Here is a 19,376-nt window from a genome sequence, read left to right on the forward strand (position 1 = left end):
TTGCGAAATGTTTTTTCCTAACACACCGCTCACTGATCTCGCAGTAAACTCTCCTTACAGTGTCGGTATGTGGTTCCTCCCAGTGAAGACCTTTTGATTGCCCAGAGCTACACTGCAAAGCTACATTCTTTGCATTCAGATGCAGTGTGAGAGGTTTGTGGCTCCTTCACTCATTATAACAGAGAGGAATAGACTGGTGTTGCATTGCCCAAGACATTTAACATTAACGTGTAAGCACTGGCACTTTCAGGCTTTTGCTATTTTTAACTCTAAACATGCTGGTGAACCTTCTTGTAAGGCTTTTCTCAATTGCATGATTAATATTGATGGTAATACAGCAGAACAACTGTTAGTTTGTTGCCATTCTTATATTTGGTAATGCTAAACAAATATAACTTTTGATTTTAATACATTAAATGTTGAAATTTTTCATTGTTGTAGTTGTAACAAATGGAACCTTACTGTAAATCGTTACCCCATATTTTAAGACTTTATAAATGCAGAGTATTCAAAACTTTATTTTTTCTAATATCCCTGTGCCACAAGTGTACATATTTGCTGTAAGGCAGTTATTCTTTGTCACATGTCTGCATTTGCATATAAATGTTAATATACAATGCAAGTACCAAAATCAAAATTTAACAATGCATACATCAAAAATCTACTTAACCAGTGTCTGTAGTTTCCCACAAGTTTAAAATGAAGTAAAAAAAAAACAACAACAAAAGAAACTGTACAAGAAGTCTTGACATATGAAAACCAAAATATTAACAAGTATGGTTCCTGTTGACGTATTTGTAAATAGCAATGTATTTTAAGGCTCGTTTCCGTTTACACATTTCTGCTGCTGTGTTTGACTTATTCTCAAGACCTCTAGCTGCTTGGCTTTCATCCAGCCATCTCTAGAGAGTGTGTTCTGCCCGTGACTTAAAGACAGCAACCTGAAACAGAATACAAATTGGTATTTAATTTGCTTATGGTTAACAGAACTAGATTAGCTGGGAAAGGGCAATTAAAACTTCACCTCGCAACAACCAGCAATCTATGGAGGTCTTCCGCAGACATACTCTGAGGGTCATCTTTTCGCATTTCTACGAAATCCTCTTCTACTGCCTACAGATCAAGACCACCAACCATAAGACAAGTGCTGAATTAGGAACATCATATTAGCATACTACTCTTACCATTTTTTTTTTATGGTAGAAATTGGAAGAGAGAAGTATGTGATTCTGAATTCAGCAAATAAATCACCATAAACACATCAGACAAAATTCTGACCTTTGTGATCTCATCCGAAATGGTGTAGTTCAGGGCACGTGCCACACTCAGATAGATGCGATACTTGTTGATCTGAGATGGAACCTGCGCCACTTGCACAGCGCTCAGGTACTCCTCCAGGTTAGGTGGATTAAGGGTGGGCCGTAGGTGAATCTGACAGTCAGACTGAGAAAGCAAAGAAGAAAATCTCTTTAAATGTCGCTTTTTCTACTCTGCCATGTGTTTTCGAAACGACTGAGCTCTGATATTTTAAATTCTTATTCGTAGAAATGTCAGAAGCCATTAAAGAATCATGAAACTACCCCCAATAAACCTTTAGTAGCTTTTTAAACTTTGTTAAATACTGTGTACCGAGCTTCGTGCCATTAAATAAGTGGCTTGTCCTGCCCTCTCCCTCTAATGTCCTTGTGGTAGAGTTGCCACCATGGCAACTAGAGAGCTGACGTACAGGAATAGCACAGGACATTCCACAGGCTGTTAGCATCACAGCAAAGCCACGATAAGAGCCCAGCCAGGGAGCTGACGGCAACCCTGTGGACTGTAATGGAAATATTAGGCTGTCTTTACAACTGTCTGATGGAAACAACTCCCATGGGAGAGGCATTCACCCCCCAAGTCATTTTCACCTGTTGGAAATTAAGATGCCGGTCTCTCTAATTCGTCCCCACATACACATGGTAATATTTTAATAATAAAACGCTGAAAGAGACTCAGGCCTGATGTTCTTACCGGGAGGAGCGATCGGCCCTCGGATGCGATAAGCACGTTAATATTGCAGGGGAATTCCATCTGGTGGTAGTTGAAGTCGTAATCAACCTTCTGCCAGGAGATCAGGTTCCCCAGTGCAGTGATATTCTGCACACCTACACCCAGAACAGACATTATACAAAGACTTATGTCTCTGAACAACATGCAAGATAAATGCATTGATTGAACAACAGAGTAATGCAGTCTAAAAGGAAAAGACATCAGAAAAGGATGTTAACACTTCCTTCAAGCATGCAACTGTCTCTGACAGAGGTTGTACTGATATTAACGTAGAACGTCAAGGCTATTGATGGAGTTGGAGGCAATCCAAGTTAAAGGGGACCTATTATGGGGGGGGGGGTTGGTTGTGTGGTGTTAAATGATTTGCACATTCAAATTTACCAATTTTCTTGGGCACATTCCCTTGATAAACAAAACCCACTGCGTCCCTCAGTGGCTCAAGGAGACTCTCTTAAGTGCATTACAACAACAGAACAGTAACTGACATTATAGCGAGGATATAAACATGGCGGACTGTGTGTGGCTCACCCAGGGCGGGATCTATGCTAATAGGGCAGAGATCGTCACCAGTCGTGGCCGGGGCTTGGCCTAGATTGGGTAGATTTTAACCATTGGTTGCTTACACACCAGACACAAATTTATGTTCAAAGTACACCATGTAAAAGGGAATTTTGCATAAAAGGTCCCCTTTAAGACCCCTTTAAAAATTCAGTGAACTAATGCAATGCTCCATAAATGGCAGACTGAATTGTGCCGGCTCTGACCTGCCACATCCCTCAGTATTGTTGCAATTGCTGTGTAAATGCATGTATGCCACCTCTGAGCAGAATTAAACAGTCTATGTAAAGACACCTAAATACCACTTCAGAAGCTCTTTCTGTGCCACCTCTGCAGTGTAAAATTGGCACAATAAGAACAACAAAGTCTATGCACATCTCATTATGAATAAAAAAGGCTTTTAGAAACAGAAATACATGAACATATCAAAACCACAAGCAGTCACTTCCTGACAGACAAAAAGTTTGTCAAAGTCCAAAGGTTTGAGAACATGATGGAATTAATACTTTACATTACACATTATTTATTCAGTAATGAACATGAATTTCTGAATGTCTCAGAATTTGTTTTGTCTCTCTCGTCACTGACAACAGCACTTGAGCTGCATGAACTCCTCAGGCTCATAATCATGTTCTCCAACAAAGAGCATCTTGAGCTTCAATAGAAGCAAGAACATCTGTCTGTACAGTGTCACATGATCAAGTCACATTTTCTTTTGATTAGTGACAGAAATAGTGCAGAACATTTCACATGAATTTTGTCAATGTTTTATTGTAATCTTACAACTGTTTATTACCATGTTCACATAATTTTCAGTAGGTATGTTTACATGCACTCATTTATGGCAGTCCGAATTAATGCAATCTGATTTCAGAGGCTGAAAGTTCTAATCTTTGCAATTCAATTCATATATTAATTTAAATGTGCATTACATAATAATAACAATTTCAACATATTTGCATTTTCTAGTCATCGCATTCAGAAATGGCAAAAGCCACTGCGAGAATTTTGTTTTTGCTTTGATGTCATACTAAAAACATATGTCAAAAAAAAGCTTTTATTAAGTAATAAATATGTAGCAAATATTCTGTGTCCTTTACGTAATGAAACATATGCATGTTTGTAAGATGCATATTGGCACACATAACATCACTGTGCATGTGTGCAATATATTTTTTAATCCAAATGTATCCAAAAGTACTCAGATTCAAAGGTTTAAATTGCTAAAAATGTTCCTGTCAAACTTTAAGATCTACTCCACCCCTTTCAATAAAATTTCAATTGGATTGATGCGTTTACATTTATAAGATAAGCCATAAATAAGATTATAAATGGATAATAGGTTGCATGTAAACATAGACTTTTGGACTCCTACTGTACATCTAGTCAGCACTCTAATTTTCCCTGCTATAATCAGTGCTCTCACCTGTGGTATCCAGTTGGCCCTGCTCCAGCTGCGTCTCATCCAGAAACAGTGACGTGTTATTGGCCAGCTGAAGAATCCCACTCATCAGGCGGTTAGCCGTGTAGTCTTTCCGTGGCACCATGCGTTGGTTGTTCATATTCTGCAGGCTCATGCATAGCCTGAATGACTACCAAGAAAAGGGAATCAAGTTGAAAAGTAGTAGCAATGGCAGCTTCTATTATTACAGTATCTAATCAATTTTTTCTATAAGAGAAGTAATATAATTAAAAGATCCATCTAGATGACTTACAGATGGCACAAGCTGTTGGATGACATTGTAGAGATGCTCGGTGTATGGAGAGCTGAGAGGACAGCCACTGAGATTCAATGTGAATTTGCCCAAAGGAAGAACATCCCGTCTGCTGTATCTAAAATAAAGACACAATGCAAACTTCATGATGTGTATTCTTAAGGACTGGGGGTTACTTTGTTTGTGTAAGAAACATGTCACTTTAATTATCTTAATACTCTGGCAAATAGGTGGAATAGGACTTTCCAAAGTATACTATATGAATGCTTAAATAAGTGCAATAAATTAAACAGGAACTGCAAGCTACAGAAAGTCATACTTCAGACATGCAACACTCGAAATGAGAAACGTACACATTGGAGATGAGATGGAGAATGAGGTACTCTGCAGCGAGTGAATCCCCCATCAGGACATGTGTGAGGAAGGTGAGCAGCTCTGCTCTGACTGAGGCCAGTTCTCCAAGAACACTGCTTAAATCTGAAGACAGCATACACAGACATCCAAAGTCTACAATCACTGGGCTGTCACCATACAAAATGTCTATAGTCACAACTAAAAATTCACAACTCTAGCTACCAATTTTGATACCACAAAAGATACTGTAATAATATTAAATAATAATAATGTCATAATTTCTTAATAATAGTGTTAGTACTTGTTCAAGTACATAGTCAGAAATTAAAGAACAATGATTTATCTCGTCAATATCTTTAAATATTGACAAGATTTTAATCTTCTTGTCAAAATAATGTAATTAATATTAAAAATATGTTTGCAGCTCTATTCAACTGCATTTACACCAGTGTTGTTATTGTTTACTAAAACTATTAAAAAACACTTCTCGTTAATTGAGAAAACCACTGATTTAATAAATTATTAGATGAAAAATTTTAACCTAAAAAATTTAGAAATGTTGCTTAATAAAATAAGTTCAAGTGTAAGTAATGAATTAATAAAACTGAAATGGATATAAATGAAAGCTAAATAGAAATAAAAATAATAAAATGACAAAAGCACAATAAAATTACTAAAACGTTCAATTGAAAACTAAAAATATAAATATGAATGAAAATTCAAATAATTACTAAAACTAATTTCAGTAAGGTAACACAACACCCACCACCCAACAATTACAAGGCATTGCATCAGAAACGAATAATATACCACATTATATTAGATTAATTTACGTAAGCGGTGTAACACAGGTTTATCCCTTCAATAGTATCCGTGTGGCAAAAGAGAAAGTGATGAAGAGTGTGATGAAAGGGGAAGGTCTCAATAAAAAAATCTGAATGCAAGTGTTCACAGGAGACGCATTTGAAACGCACGATAATACCAAGTGAAAACAGCATTCTCTCTTGCTCACTTGATTTCCTGGATATTGTATTAAATTTGCGGGTGTCAGGGAGCCGCTATCAGTACACGGGAGACTCACAGAACTTCCGGGAGAGGTGGAATGTCTGCTATAATAGTAAATAAATAATACTAAAACACCACTGATGTTCACTGCAAGACCTAATTCACTGATCCATAAGTGATGTCTTACGGTCGCCATTATTCTCCAAGGCACTAGAGGGCAGTAGAGGGTTGTTGTGCGCTAGAGGCTGGGCATACAGCATGTGCAGTCGTGGTACAAGGGATGCTGGCGGGCTGTGAACTCTTTGCTCCTCCACAGTCTCCATACCCTCCGTGGGGTCCAGCAGTGAAGATGCCTCTCTGAAAACATGAAACAAGCGATACATCACAGTTTAATCATAGAGAGAACCTTCTATTGCAATTACAACCATCCCAAAATCATTGCAGATTACCTTTCATCTGCAATCACACTCAAGGCAGGGTCCACAGAAAGGATGCCAAATACTTCCAGCATGTCATTCAGTTTGAAACTATCCCAGTTCTCATATACCTGCCAATTACAGAGGATGGCCGAGTTACATGGCTGTCTGTGTAGGTGGGGAACAATTCAACGGAGCAAACCATCATATTATAGCAAGCAAATTACAATGTTAACATGTGCCTGCTCAAGACAACTTGATTATAGTGTTAGTCTTAAAAGTATGCATTAAAAATGACAACCTACAAAAAAACAATTTAATTGAGTGTCTGTCAAGATGGTTTAAGAGTTTAAAATGAAGGAGCAGTTAAACCTTAACGAGGCAGGCTGGGCCCTTTTCTCCAGGCAAAGGGAAGTTGAGGTCCAGACTGGATGTGCAGTGTGACGGGGACGAGTCCTGACTGGGGGCTTTTGTCTCCTGACGCTTCGGCTCCATGTTGCCATGAGACTCAGCAGAGCTGTGAGCTCCTGTTTGAAGAGAAATATCATATTTTAAATCTTGAACATGAACCCATATGCTTGATAGATTTAAAAATGTCCACATACTCACTGGAAATTAATTTTTCAGTGAAGTTAATTCGTCCTTCTTACCTTGACTGACATCTTTCATCTTGGGTTGGTGTTGTGTGTCCATCTCATCATCTTCCTCATAGCTGCGCTTATGCCTGTTCTGGACATAGGAAGTGGAGGGCACCACTCGCGCTTGACTGGTGCCTGCGTAGCTGTTCTGAGTCGTTAAGGATAGATGAACTATCATATTGGTCAATAAGGACAAGGGAAACCAACAATAACATGCTGTGAAAACGCTGGTAGAATCTGAAGTGTAAACAAGGTAATTCTTTGCTCCATGTAAAGGATATTTCCTTGACCCACTGAGATTCTCCAGGGATGGGGACACAATAAAAGGTCTGTCTCTCTGACGTCACTGTGTTTCTTGAGTTAAAGTCCACCTGCTGATATAAAGTCCATTTGATTATGTCTATTTAAAGGCAGCTGTACAGTGCTTTTTAAATGTACTTTGTCATGTCAGTTTCTCAACTACTCTCTGAGGGCATTTACATTTATGCTGTTAGGAGACACTTTAATCAGAAGAAACTTACACTGCATTGAAAGCATACATTTTTATCATTTAATGCATGTTCAGTTGGTAGGGATTCGAACCCTTGATATAAGTGTTGCTGTGCTCTACTGTTTGAGCCTAATATTCACAAGTTAATTAAAAAATAAATATTTATTAATGTTAATTGTTTTGAATCAAATTAGGGTCCATTTGACCCCAACCAACCATACAAATGAAACACTCACCCCACACTCTGTGACATCTTTGTATTTTCCACATTTCACCTGCTGTGAGTAAGGTTTAAAGTTTAGAAATGATTCAAACAGAAAATAGGTGGTAAACAGAATTAATAGACTATATTTATGTATACCATTGTGTTTGAAAAAAAAAAAAAAAGTGCGAATGGATTTTTAATCAGACAGGATTAGTAGTACTTACTTTAGAGTTTGATGTGGGATCATTTATTTCATAAACACCCATGAAAAATTCTGGGTCAAACATATCTTGGACCATGCAACGGAATTTCACAAGACTATTAGGCTTCATGTAGTGCAGGGGAACATCATTCAGAGATGGAACCTAGAGAAAACAGCAGATGAAAGACACCAAAGTCAAACGGATGAACTTGAGGACTGATCCCTCATTAAAATATTAATTTTCTAGCTAATAATTATGAGAACCCGAGAATACTCAGGCCAATATGCATGTCAAATGAATCTGTCTTTTGCATAATATTCCTCCTGGGACCCAGGAATAGACTTTTGTCCACTGTAGTGGACATTATATTTTAGTGAATTTCTCTGACATGATACATGTCACATGTCACAACCTGGGTGTCCTGTAAAGAGCACATTCAGGACTTTTCAGAGATACCAAATGTTTGGAAGTTTCACCATGAAAACAACTTCTCCTTGGTCTTTAAAAATGTCTGACATTAATTTAGTGATCAAATGTAGGAAATATGATAATATATTGTAATTATAATTTAAATCAGACTACTTTTCAAATTGTATTTCATAAACCAACATTTCAGGAAAATGTTATGGGGTTTCAAATAAAAAAAATACTTTCTGTCACAGAACAGGGGATTGATTTCATACATGTCCACTGTAAAGGACATCAGGACTTAAATCATGTTTATCAGGCATTTTGGGAGACACAAGAAGTGAATATGGAAATAAATTATACATCAATATTCCTATGAAATAGGCCTATTAGATATTATTATTAAAATGTTGCCAATTATTACACTTCTTTTTTCATTAAATGTTGCTCCAAGAACACATTAATGTGCAAATTAGATACAGTGTATAGATACATTGCATTGAATGGGAATATTAATTTATGGACATTTTACCCACATATTGCATAAAGTAAAATGGTGTATCAATTAATTCCGTTATTTCTTTCATAACATAGTTGAGAATCCTCTTTATACAAATTTTGGTTAAAAAAAATCCTGAAACCCCCAAATTTATTGGTGATTGGAAAAAAAATCCCATTGTTTTTGCCTATACATATAATTTCATGTCATTTTATTTTTTAAACAACTTAGTCCTGGTGTCCACTACAGAGGAGATAGCATAACGTATGAATAAAATATTTTTCCAAAATTTTTTTTACCATTTGTTTCTTGTGCTCTAAACAATGTGATGACATGGAAAATAAATAAATTCAAAAACCTTTTTTTTCTGGGTCTCAGGAGGATAATATATTTATGTCATCTGTCAAAACAAACCGCTCCTCATATCAGTAACGTTACACAGTTGACTGGCCACTATCCTAATGTAAGCACGTAATTAATTTACTTCTGCAAGAATACTGCACTAAGCTATTAGTGTGTCAAAATACTAAAAATACCATAACAGATACGATTTTAACAGTTAACACGTTAGTTACCCATGCGTGAGCATCGTTTAGTTTCAATTTCTCTTTGAAATACTCCACAACTTTCTTCTCCCAGTCTGGACTGGAGTGATTCTGGGCTGTAGGAAGACAAAACACAAAAAGCAGTGAAATTTAGGTCAGTACATGTAAACTTTAAAAATCATAGCAAATAATGACGATCACATGCTCCTCTTCAAACAGTATTAGTAGGAAATACACATTTTGACTGCTGCTTCTTACCGAACATCTCATCAACAATACCCAGTGGATTATTGATCCAGTCGTGAACCGTAGGCATTGCTGCAGGATTAAGAAACTCACAAAAGTTAAAACTTAATACTCCTTTAACAAGAACTACAACATGCACGTTCCAGAGTTCAGCGCCGCACAATACACCGTGGCGGGAAAATTGCGTCATAAAAACCACCATGTGACCACGGCGGATGTTCGCTCCCCTGTCAAGAAGACTAGACAGTAGTTCACCGATATGTACAGTGGCTTTAGTAAACAAAGTAGTAATGGGTCAAACCCTTTTTACAAACAGTGTGCAATAATCATTGTTATATTAAAGTAAATATTGAATAATTGTATATAAAAAATATATGTATAATAAATACGTAAAATTAATTTATAATATATTAATAATAAATTAATTAGTTATGTTAAAGTACCAAGATGAATTCAGAGTGTTTCCATAAAACTCTGCTTGAAATTTAGCATTTATTTATCCATTTAAGTAAGAAGTTCTTGTAGATGTTTGTACATATTTTAAGTTAATATTTATTAACGTTTTAAAAGTCCTTTTGCTTCCTAGCATAACAACTGGTTTTAAAAGAAAAACGATTGACGTTGTTTGTCGTTGATTACTTTTGCCTTAGGACGTCAACGTGACGCTAATCTGTATATCATGCGCTAGGCATCAGAGTTAGATTACCGTATGAACCTTTCAGACTATCAATGAAGCAAAGGTCTGTGAAAATCCAGAGAACCCCTTTATCTCTACAGTGACGAACCAGGAAGTGTTGTAGAAAAAAGCTCTGCCTGTTCCGACTGGAGGACAAGCTACGTGTAATTTTTTATTGAAAATGGCTGATAGGAAAGCCAATAACATCCCTAGCAGCAGCGCAAATCTGCTGTTTTCAGGAGCACCGGAGTTCAATTTCAGCCTGCCGTTCCTACCGGTCAGTCAGGCCACCGGCCCGGCGGTTTTATCAGGAGGTGAGCTTATAAGTCTTCAAATGAGCTGCTTTAGTGGCTAGTGATGTTAGCTTTCCTCTGTTTTTCAGCTCAAAGGTCTCTTCTCTTTATGATAAATAGATCATGCTTTCTGTAAGATTATTTCACTCTTAATCCAGTTTTTACTGTTGTCAAATATTTTATGAATTTTATATTGATTTTATTTGCTTAATTAGTAAAGGAGAACAGTTGACGTTACACTTGCTTTTATATACAGGGCAAATATGTAACTTACTAAACGGTAACAATTTCAGTGTGAAATTAATCAGATTTCTTTGCTATGTTCTTAACTCAGAACTGCCGTTAGTCTTCATCAAAATTATGAGATTGCATTGCCACTCACTGTCCCTAAAACCACCTGTCATCACACCAAAACGTAATTTAAATGACATTATATATTATAGGAACACAGAAATATACATTTGTGTCTTTTTCAGAACCATTACTGCTATATTCACAAATAAGGACAAGGTTCATTTAAAAAAATGTTATATGCATTTTCCCCATATTCACCAACTCTTTATAAACACTGTCAGATATTTATGAAAACATTAATAAAATCAAGCAAATATCAAAGTCAGTCTTCAATCATTTTTATTATAATTTATTTTAATAAAAAATACATTTATTTTAATTTTGAGGGTTTCTGTTAATGCAGGGAGACCAATTAAATCCAGGGAAGTATTTATTATAGCCTGAGTGCACTCTGATTATTCATTTATTTTTTAAAAATGAATTTAAATTTAAGAAAATAAAATGCTTACCATTGATGATATGCTTTTTTTATTATAATCTAACTAACCGATTATATTATGTTTCTCTGTGTTATAAATACTAATATATATATATATATATATATATATATTAATATTTTATACTAATATTATAAACTATAAATTTACTTTGCATTTCTTTATATCATCCTCTGTAAAGATGATGCCAGTGAAGTTGGAGAAGAAGACAGTTTTCTTGGTCAGACGTCATCAGCAGCTCCTCAGGCCTCCACGTTCAATTATTTCTCAAGCGTCACCAACAGCAGCGACCCGTTTGCTTCTATTGGGCAACAGCCATGCCCGCCTCCAGCCGCCACTGTCATTCCATCAACAACTGGCCCGTCGCCTGTATCCATTGCAGCTAGTCTGCCTCTGAACCCGCCAGTATCTCACATGAACCCCAGTCAGCAGTATGGCAGCGTTCCTAATCAGACCCCTGTGCGTACATACACTCCTCCGCCTAATGCACCGACTCCTCCTCCGCAGAGCACCCAGCAGTCCTATAATCCATACCGGCACACAGCTGCCAGTAGCAAAGCTAATCCCTATCTTATGGCTCCTGAAGTACAGCAGCAGACCCCCAGTCAAACACCCCAGCATCTAAACCCCTATTCTCAGGCCATACCTGCTCCCTCGTTCCAGACTCCACCCACGTTCCAGACTCCACCCACGTTCCAGACTCCACCCACAGTGTTCACCAAGGTTGGTCATGTAATGCCATCTTTGTCTTTAAATCACTATGAGCTTAAATTTATAGTAATAAGAAGGATTTTACTCAAAATATCATCTGCTGCCATTATCAGAGTTGTTAGAGTGTGCATTAGAAATGCATGATATATCGCACCATATTGGTTGTCGGCCCTTATTAGAGATATTTTGTTTTGTTTTTATTGGTATCAATTGATATTTGATTTATATCAGTCGATATTGATATTAAATTGTTGATGCTAAATTCCTATATTTTACATTTAGATTACCTTTGCCATCATCTAATGCTCACTTAAAGTTAATCTTTAAAAACAATAATACAATTACATCAAATAAAATCATATTTTTTCATACTGCATACTGCATACTTTCATACTGCAGTGTTATTTTAGTATTTAGTATTAGTAATATTTTGAATTATTATATTTTCCATTTTAATTTAGTTTTAGTCATTTTAGTACTTTAACTTAAAATGATTTAACTTATTTCACTCTTATTTCATCCTATTATATTTTATTTTAGCTTTCAGTGGCCACTAATATATTTTTAATAGTTTTAGTTATAAATACTGATACAGCATAATGTTGTAATACCTAAATTCACTTTATTAAAAAAAGTTTTTCATACAAATATTTAGTAGATTTGTATTGATCAGAATATTGATATTGGTGCATCCTTATTTAATGTTAATAAAATCGAGAAAGATAAAACTGTTTAAGTTTATTCAATTAAGTGTGTTTTCAAGTGTTGAAATATAACTTTTTAAAAAAGGGATTGCACTTTGTCCTTATACTGTTTTGCTATTCCCCAGCCTCCCCCAACACAGATTCCTCCGCCCCCTGCAACGACAAGCATGGCTGGACCGTTAGTCCCTGCCAACTCAATGGTGCCATACACATATAATGTTTATGAACCTGTACAACATCACTGGTTCTACTGTAAACAAGTGGAGTCAAAGATGGTCTGGCTTCCCTTTAGTATTCTGGATTCCATTCGCTTGGAAGAGACGTTCAACTCTGGTAAGACAGGGAGTGTTTTCATGGCAGAAAAATGTTGCATTTTTCAAAATTTTGGCATTAGTTCTCTAACTTAAGATGTATGGAGCCTGCATGTTTACATTTAAGATAACTAAATTGAGTGAATGTTAGGCTAAATGCCTCTGTCACTGTAACTTAATTTGTTTGAGATGAACTGATTTAAAAGTGTTTTTCTATGTATGCTAAGAGCATGTGGCCACTCTTAGTCTATTTCACAACATAGTCACTTCGCAATCTGTTGCTTCAGTTCAGCCAGATCCAGAGAATGTGATTGTGTGTACGGATGGAGGGCGCTATGACGTGCAGCTGTACGACCGCACACGGACCTCTGTGTACTGGGAGGAAGAGCCCACCGAGGTCCGCCGCTGTTCCTGGTTCTACAAAGGAGACGCAGACAGTCGCTTCATCCCATATTCAGAAGAATTCAGTGAGAAGCTGGAGGTTTGTGCTTCCCTATACTTTTTTTCTCATCGGTATTCAGAACAGGCTTTTAGGATGACATTTTAACTGCTCATTGTTGTCTGCTGTAAACAGGTCGAATATAAGAAAGCTGTTACCACTAATCAGTGGCACCGACGACTGGAATTCCCATCTGGTGAGACCATCGTAATGCACAATCCAAAGGTACAACTTTTTGAAATGCTAAAAAGGCAGTTTTCAACAAAAAACGGAAAACTTTTTATGCATTTTGGCCATTTATTTACACAACAACAGTGTTTTGAGGGGCATGAAAATGCAAACTTTTGAAGATGGGTTTCAAAGTGCAAGTTTTTCAAAAAGATCCAGTTTTAGTCTTTGTGTAAATTACAAAAACGTGAATTTGTGAAAACAGTGAGGTCATGCGCGTGCGTATTACATGTTCAGTCTATTGACCTTATTCACAGCAGCGCCATCTTTGTTTTTTAACGGGAATGAAAGCGAGGCTGTGAGGGAGACATGCATCTTTTCAGTGGGTAGTACTGTTATTTAATGTGCTTTTGGATTGTTTTGCTGACGAAACACTGCAAAAAATATCTTTCCGAGACCAAATTTCGTTAGACAAAAAACCCCACACAATATGAGATGTGGAAAATGTATACCACTTTTTCTAGCGGATTCCATTGAAAGCACGGTAAATCTATCCCTCACAGCCTCGCTTCCATACCTGTCAGGGCGCTGCTCTGAATAAGGTCTATAGGTGGGCAGTGTTTCTTTACAAAATGACATCGCCAACTACTGGCCTGGCATGCATAATACAGCGTTTTTAGTCGTTTTCGTGGATCTGTGTGAACGGGGATTGTCATCTGTACACGGAAAACGCGAAGGAAAAATGTTTCTGGTTTTAATACATCGTTGTCATGCAAACGTATCATTAGAATAGACACTAGATATAGTAAACACTTTTTCTTGTAGCTTAAATGATTGTTTGGTTCCTCAGGTGATTGTGCAGTTTCAGCCGTCCGCCATGCCTGATGAGTGGGGCACGACACAGGACGGTCAGACCCGACCTCGGGTTGTCAAGAGGGGTGTGGACGATGATCAAGATGAAGTTCCTGATGGTAAATCAAATAATAGTGACAGACACAAAATAAGTGATTTTGTTTTGCTTTCTCACTTTAAAATCCCCCAAGTTTCAAAATACAACTTGTCAAACAGCCTTCAAACTCAAGATTCTTTGGTATTATTTGATGGTGAATGCATAGCATGGCAGATTCACTGAAGAAAATGGTCTTTTCCTGTCTAGGCGAGATGGCTCAGGTGGATCATCTGGTGTTTATGGTGCATGGCATCGGCCCCGTCTGTGACCTGAGGTTCAGAAGCATGGTGGAGTGTGGTATGTGTTACGCAAGTTGTGAATACAGTTTTCTAAGTCAAACACTTTCAGTAAAAACGAATCCTACTGTTTTGATGTGAATTCTTGAACACAATATATTGCGCTTCAGTCAAACTGTGTTTGTGTGTTTGCAGTGGATGACTTCCGCAGTGTCTCCTTGAAGTTGTTGCAGAGTCATTTTAAGAAGGCTCGTGATGATCATGTCATTAGTCGTGTGGAGTTTCTGCCTGTGCACTGGCACACGGCTCTGCACGGTGACGCTACAGGGGTTGACAGGTAGAGACACAACCTTCAGCCACATTCAGAGGAAGTCTTACTTGGGTGCTCTATATTAGGCCTAAAACTAATGTTCCCATTTTTGCTTTTGCTGATTACTTTATTTAATATATTGTCAATTCTATTCAAAAGTTTGTCTTTTTTATTTTAAGAAATGAATACTTTTATTCAGCAAGGATGCCTTAAGGCCAACTCGCAGACAGACAGCAGCAGACACTTCGTCTGTTTTTTTTTTTTTTTATATCAGTGTGTTACCCATGTCGGAGTCTGTCGGAGCTTGAGTTGATCAAATTGTGATCAAGGAATAAATTACATTTTAACGTGTATAAAAATAAATAGAAAAGTAATTTTAAATTGTAATAATATTTCGCAATATTGCTATTTTTACTGTATTTTTGATCATATCTTATCCCTCTCTGAAAAAAACCCTGAAACTGGTTGGTCAGAAAGTTTTTTTTTTTTTTTAGATTATTGAAAAATAATTCTCATTCCCCTCATTTGGTGCTCCAATGAACTTGAAATCTCTATACATTTTTGCCCAAATTATGTTGTCTGTTATATCTTAAATGTTTTGTTTTGTAATTTAGTTCTTTCTGTCTTTTACATTTTGAATCATGTAGGAGGATAAAGAAGATTACTCTGCCCAGCACAGGTCGTTTGCGTCACTTCACTAATGAAACGCTTTTAGACGTGCTTTTCTACAACAGCCCAACCTACTGTCAGACCATTATGGACACCGTGGCTTTTGAGATCAACCGCTTACACACACTATTCATGGAAAGAAACCCAGACTTCAAAGGCAGAGTGTCCGTGTCTGGACACAGCTTGGGTGAGAATCCTTTCTTTTGATTAAGATAAAGCTTGAACTAAAGTGATGCACTATTAGAGTACATTTAGTGTTTAACAACACCATGTATTGAACTAAACTAGTATTACAAATTTCTTTCAATTTATTATTTCCCCTAATCTATAGGCTCTTTGATACTTTTTGACCTGCTGTCCAATCAGAAGGTCTGCTCACCTTTATCAGGTCTAGTAACCAATGGAAATGCTCCGCCTAATGTGAAACAGGTATCAGTACATTTTGGATGAGGATGATCTTAAAATGCTGCACATTAATTGAAGTAGTATTATGGCATGTTCTGTTTATGGCATCCCTGGAACACACAACCTTTATGGGTGTTTAAGAAGACCTTATTTTAATTATTATAGGGAATTGCCGTCGTCCAGGCCAATGAAGTGGCTACTGTAGCGGCTGCTGAGGAAGAGGCGAAAGAGGAAGAAGAAGAGATTGGCAACCTGTCATCTGTTCTGGAGATGCTGAGTTTGTCTGAGTATCTGAACACCTTTGAAACTGAGAGGATTGATATTGAGTCTCTGGTGAGAGCATTTTAAATTAGTTTTAACACCTTTTATATTAAAACAATAAGCAACTCATCACTGCTATTCCTCTATCTCTATTACAGCTGTTATGCACAATAGATGACCTAAAGGAAATGGGTATTCCTCTGGGGCCACGTAAAAAACTTGCCAACTTTGTCAAAGAGAAGTCTGCAAAACAGGCAAATTTTCAGTTGTTTGCATCAGGTTTTCATTTGTCCATTCTGATGTGACGCTTTGAAACACATTTTCTTCTCGACAGGCTGCACGAAAGGCTGTGAAAGAGAAAACTGTAGAAAAAGAGGAACCAAAAGAGACCCAACTTCCCGTCCAGACAGAGCCCACACCAGATCCTTCCATCAGCAAACTGCCAGTTGGAAGGAACATGTCCTCAATCCATGTAGATTACAACTATTTCGAAATAGGCACAGGACAGGTAAAGCTTGAATTTACACCGTCCCAAATTGATCTATGGACCAAGATGATTGATTGAAGGTCATTTTGTCAGAAGCTGATTGTGGGTCTGAAATGTGAATATGCTCTGCAATCTTGGATGTTCTCCTCCAGGTGTCGGTGGTATATCATGCTCTAGACTTTGAACCGGTGAATTTCTTTGCTCTCGGCTCTCCCATCGGGATGTTTTTGACAGTACGTGGGGTGGAGAAAATTGAAGAGTCTTACCAGCTTCCCACTTGCAAAGGGTTCTTCAATATCTACCATCCAGTGAGTTGTGTCTTAGATCGTCTACTGCTTCTCTACAGCTGCATCTGATCTTTTGGAAATCATGTGGTTTACGACTGAAGTGTCAGTTTAAATGAAGAATAATGAACAACACGATTTGGAAATTTAACATTCTCAGTGTTAGCTGTGTCACTAATACATTAATGATATTGTGTTCTCAGTTGGATCCAGTTGCATACAGGATTGAACCCATGATCTTACCAGACGTTGAACTGGAACCGGTTTTGATCCCTCATCATAAAGGGAGGAAGAGGCTTCATCTCGGTATGTATTAAACACAAGGTTCGGACGGTCATTAAAAACCTGGAAAAGTCATGGAATTTTAAAATAGCAATTTTCAGGCCTGGAAAAGTTTTGGAAAAATACTTGAAAAAAAAAAAAAAACAGAAAGTTTTGAGAAAGGTATGGAAGTCTTTTTTCAAAATATTTAAATAATAGAATATATGTTTAAGTGATAATATTGGTTAAACAAACTACAGTACATGACGTTAATTCAATCAGATTTTGTTTTGCCGCAATGAGCATTATAACCAATCACACGCATTTCTGTTGAGCTTATGATTGTGATGGCCAATCAGAGGCGTTCAGATTAGTCATCGCTGAAACGAATAGTAAATAATAAAATAAATGTTTATTTTGTATTAAACCACATAGCTTGTCATAAATTAGTTAAGATCTGCTGTGATTTGAAATTTGAATATGGATTTTTATTCTTATTTTACATGTATACACAGACGTTTCATGGAACGTTCATGAATATTTGGCTCAAAAGTCATGGAAATTTATTGGTAGAAATGTGTATGAACCCTGTTGACAATTTCTTTGCATTTTATACAGTTAAAAAATATATATTTATTTTATTATAAATCAATTATTAATCATTTATTATAGTTATTTAAATAATTAATTATTATTATATGAGTAAATTGTACAGGGCAAAAGTTTCTGGTGTTGATAAAGCAAAGAAAAGTTAAAAAATAAATGAGCATTATTGTAATTTAAATGTAAATGTAACTTATAATAGAATGCATTCATTTTCTTGGTTACAAAATGTATTTTTTGTGTCTTGCATCCAGAATTAAAAGAGAGTTTATCCAGGATGGGCTCTGACTTAAAGCACGGCTTCATCAGCTCTCTGAAGACTGCTTGGCAGACTCTGAACGAGTTTGCTCGTGCTCACACCTCTTCTGCTCAACTGCACGAACAGCTCGCCATGGTCGCCAGTCAAATCAAAGCACAAGAGGAAATGCAGGAAGGGGAAGGTGAGTCACCCACAATGCGTATCCTCTTAGTGTCATCAGTTCACCTTGCACACTTCAACGCAAACTGAATCTCAATGTTTGTTTGCAGAGGAGAATAAGATGGTTGAGAGTCCAGAGCCTCAGAAGGAAGAGGAGACGCATGTAAAGGTGGGCCTGCTGAATGGAGGGAATCGCATTGACTACGTCCTGCAAGAGAAACCCATCGAGAGCTTTAACGAATACCTGTTCGCACTCCAGAGTCATCTGTGTTACTGGTATGTGATCTTCCATAACAGTGCCATTATGTAATTGTATTATTGTCATTTTGTGAAATACAATAAAGACTCTTTTGTCTCTTTCCTCAGGGAATCTGAAGATACAGCTCTGCTGCTTCTCAAGGAAATTTATAAGTCCATGGATGTACGGCCAGATCATCCAATGCATTAATGTAATGGGTCACAAAAAATCCTTATACATCAGAAATCATATTGCTTTGAAGATAAATAAATATTTTAAACAGTTTTCAACTCTTCAACTGGGACTGTCCCAGCATTTTTTGTTATTTTATTTTCCTGTACTGTAGTGTTGTATAAAAATGAATACACTTGTATTATTCCATGTGTCTTAAATTAAGAAATTAATAGTGGATTTCAATACCACTGCAACAGTTTAAAATAAGATTTTTATAGCTTATAGAGCTGCAAATGTTTGTGTGCAATTGCAAATGGAATCAAATGGTATTAACACACTTTATCTAGAGTTAGAAAAGGAATATTGATTATGCTGTGTAAAAACTACAACCAAGAATCATAATAAACTGAACTATTAGTAGCGGTTATGTTGCTCTTGCTTGTTATAGTTACGTTATGTTAAAGTTATCTTCTGTAAATTGGTATATTTGAGTAAACTGATATTTACTGGTGTTTTGGAAGCAAAATGTATGACAGAACTGCTGGCAATCAAATAGCAAGTCTACGTTTCAAGGTTCACACTGCTGCATCACTTCCCAGAAGTCCTAAAAGAGTTTCTGTTGATCACACACCTTCATGGTTTATTTTAGGGACAAACATT

General features: G+C 36.9%; 2 protein-coding genes across 3 annotated transcripts; one reads left to right on the forward strand and one right to left on the reverse strand.

The window, feature by feature from the left end:
- Positions 1-498: 498 nt before the first annotated feature.
- Positions 499-9,522, reverse strand: mcmbp (minichromosome maintenance complex binding protein). 2 transcript variants are annotated; one of them, XM_084093205.1, is made up of 16 exons: positions 9,341-9,522; positions 9,113-9,198; positions 7,652-7,792; positions 7,459-7,500; positions 7,013-7,103; positions 6,745-6,876; positions 6,467-6,621; positions 6,128-6,225; positions 5,866-6,035; positions 4,673-4,796; positions 4,320-4,437; positions 4,031-4,196; positions 2,008-2,141; positions 1,279-1,443; positions 1,025-1,113; positions 499-941 (listed from the first exon to the last, which is right to left on the reverse strand). In XM_084093205.1, exons 1-16 carry the CDS (start codon positions 9,516-9,518, stop codon positions 815-817), a joined length of 2,016 nt encoding a protein of 671 aa, XP_083949331.1. In that variant the 5' UTR covers positions 9,519-9,522; the 3' UTR covers positions 499-814. The 2 variants fall into 2 exon arrangements, with proteins under 2 accessions (XP_083949331.1, XP_083949330.1); XM_084093204.1 differs by having other exon boundaries at positions 7,013-7,106; positions 9,341-9,521.
- Positions 9,523-10,114: 592 nt separating this feature from the next.
- sec23ip (SEC23 interacting protein) lies at positions 10,115-19,136 on the forward strand. Its single transcript, XM_084093196.1, has 18 exons — positions 10,115-10,318; positions 11,270-11,811; positions 12,629-12,836; positions 13,102-13,295; positions 13,389-13,478; positions 14,272-14,392; positions 14,578-14,667; positions 14,802-14,943; positions 15,564-15,772; positions 15,917-16,014; positions 16,156-16,323; positions 16,410-16,505; positions 16,586-16,759; positions 16,891-17,046; positions 17,226-17,328; positions 18,141-18,326; positions 18,415-18,580; positions 18,671-19,136. Exons 1-18 carry the CDS (start codon positions 10,186-10,188, stop codon positions 18,750-18,752), a joined length of 2,958 nt encoding a protein of 985 aa, XP_083949322.1. The 5' UTR covers positions 10,115-10,185; the 3' UTR covers positions 18,753-19,136.
- Positions 19,137-19,376: the final 240 nt, after the last annotated feature.

This window comes from Abramis brama (assembly GCF_963993115.1).
Source record: "Abramis brama genome assembly, chromosome: 19".
Classification (NCBI taxonomy): domain Eukaryota; kingdom Metazoa; phylum Chordata; class Actinopteri; order Cypriniformes; family Leuciscidae; genus Abramis; species Abramis brama.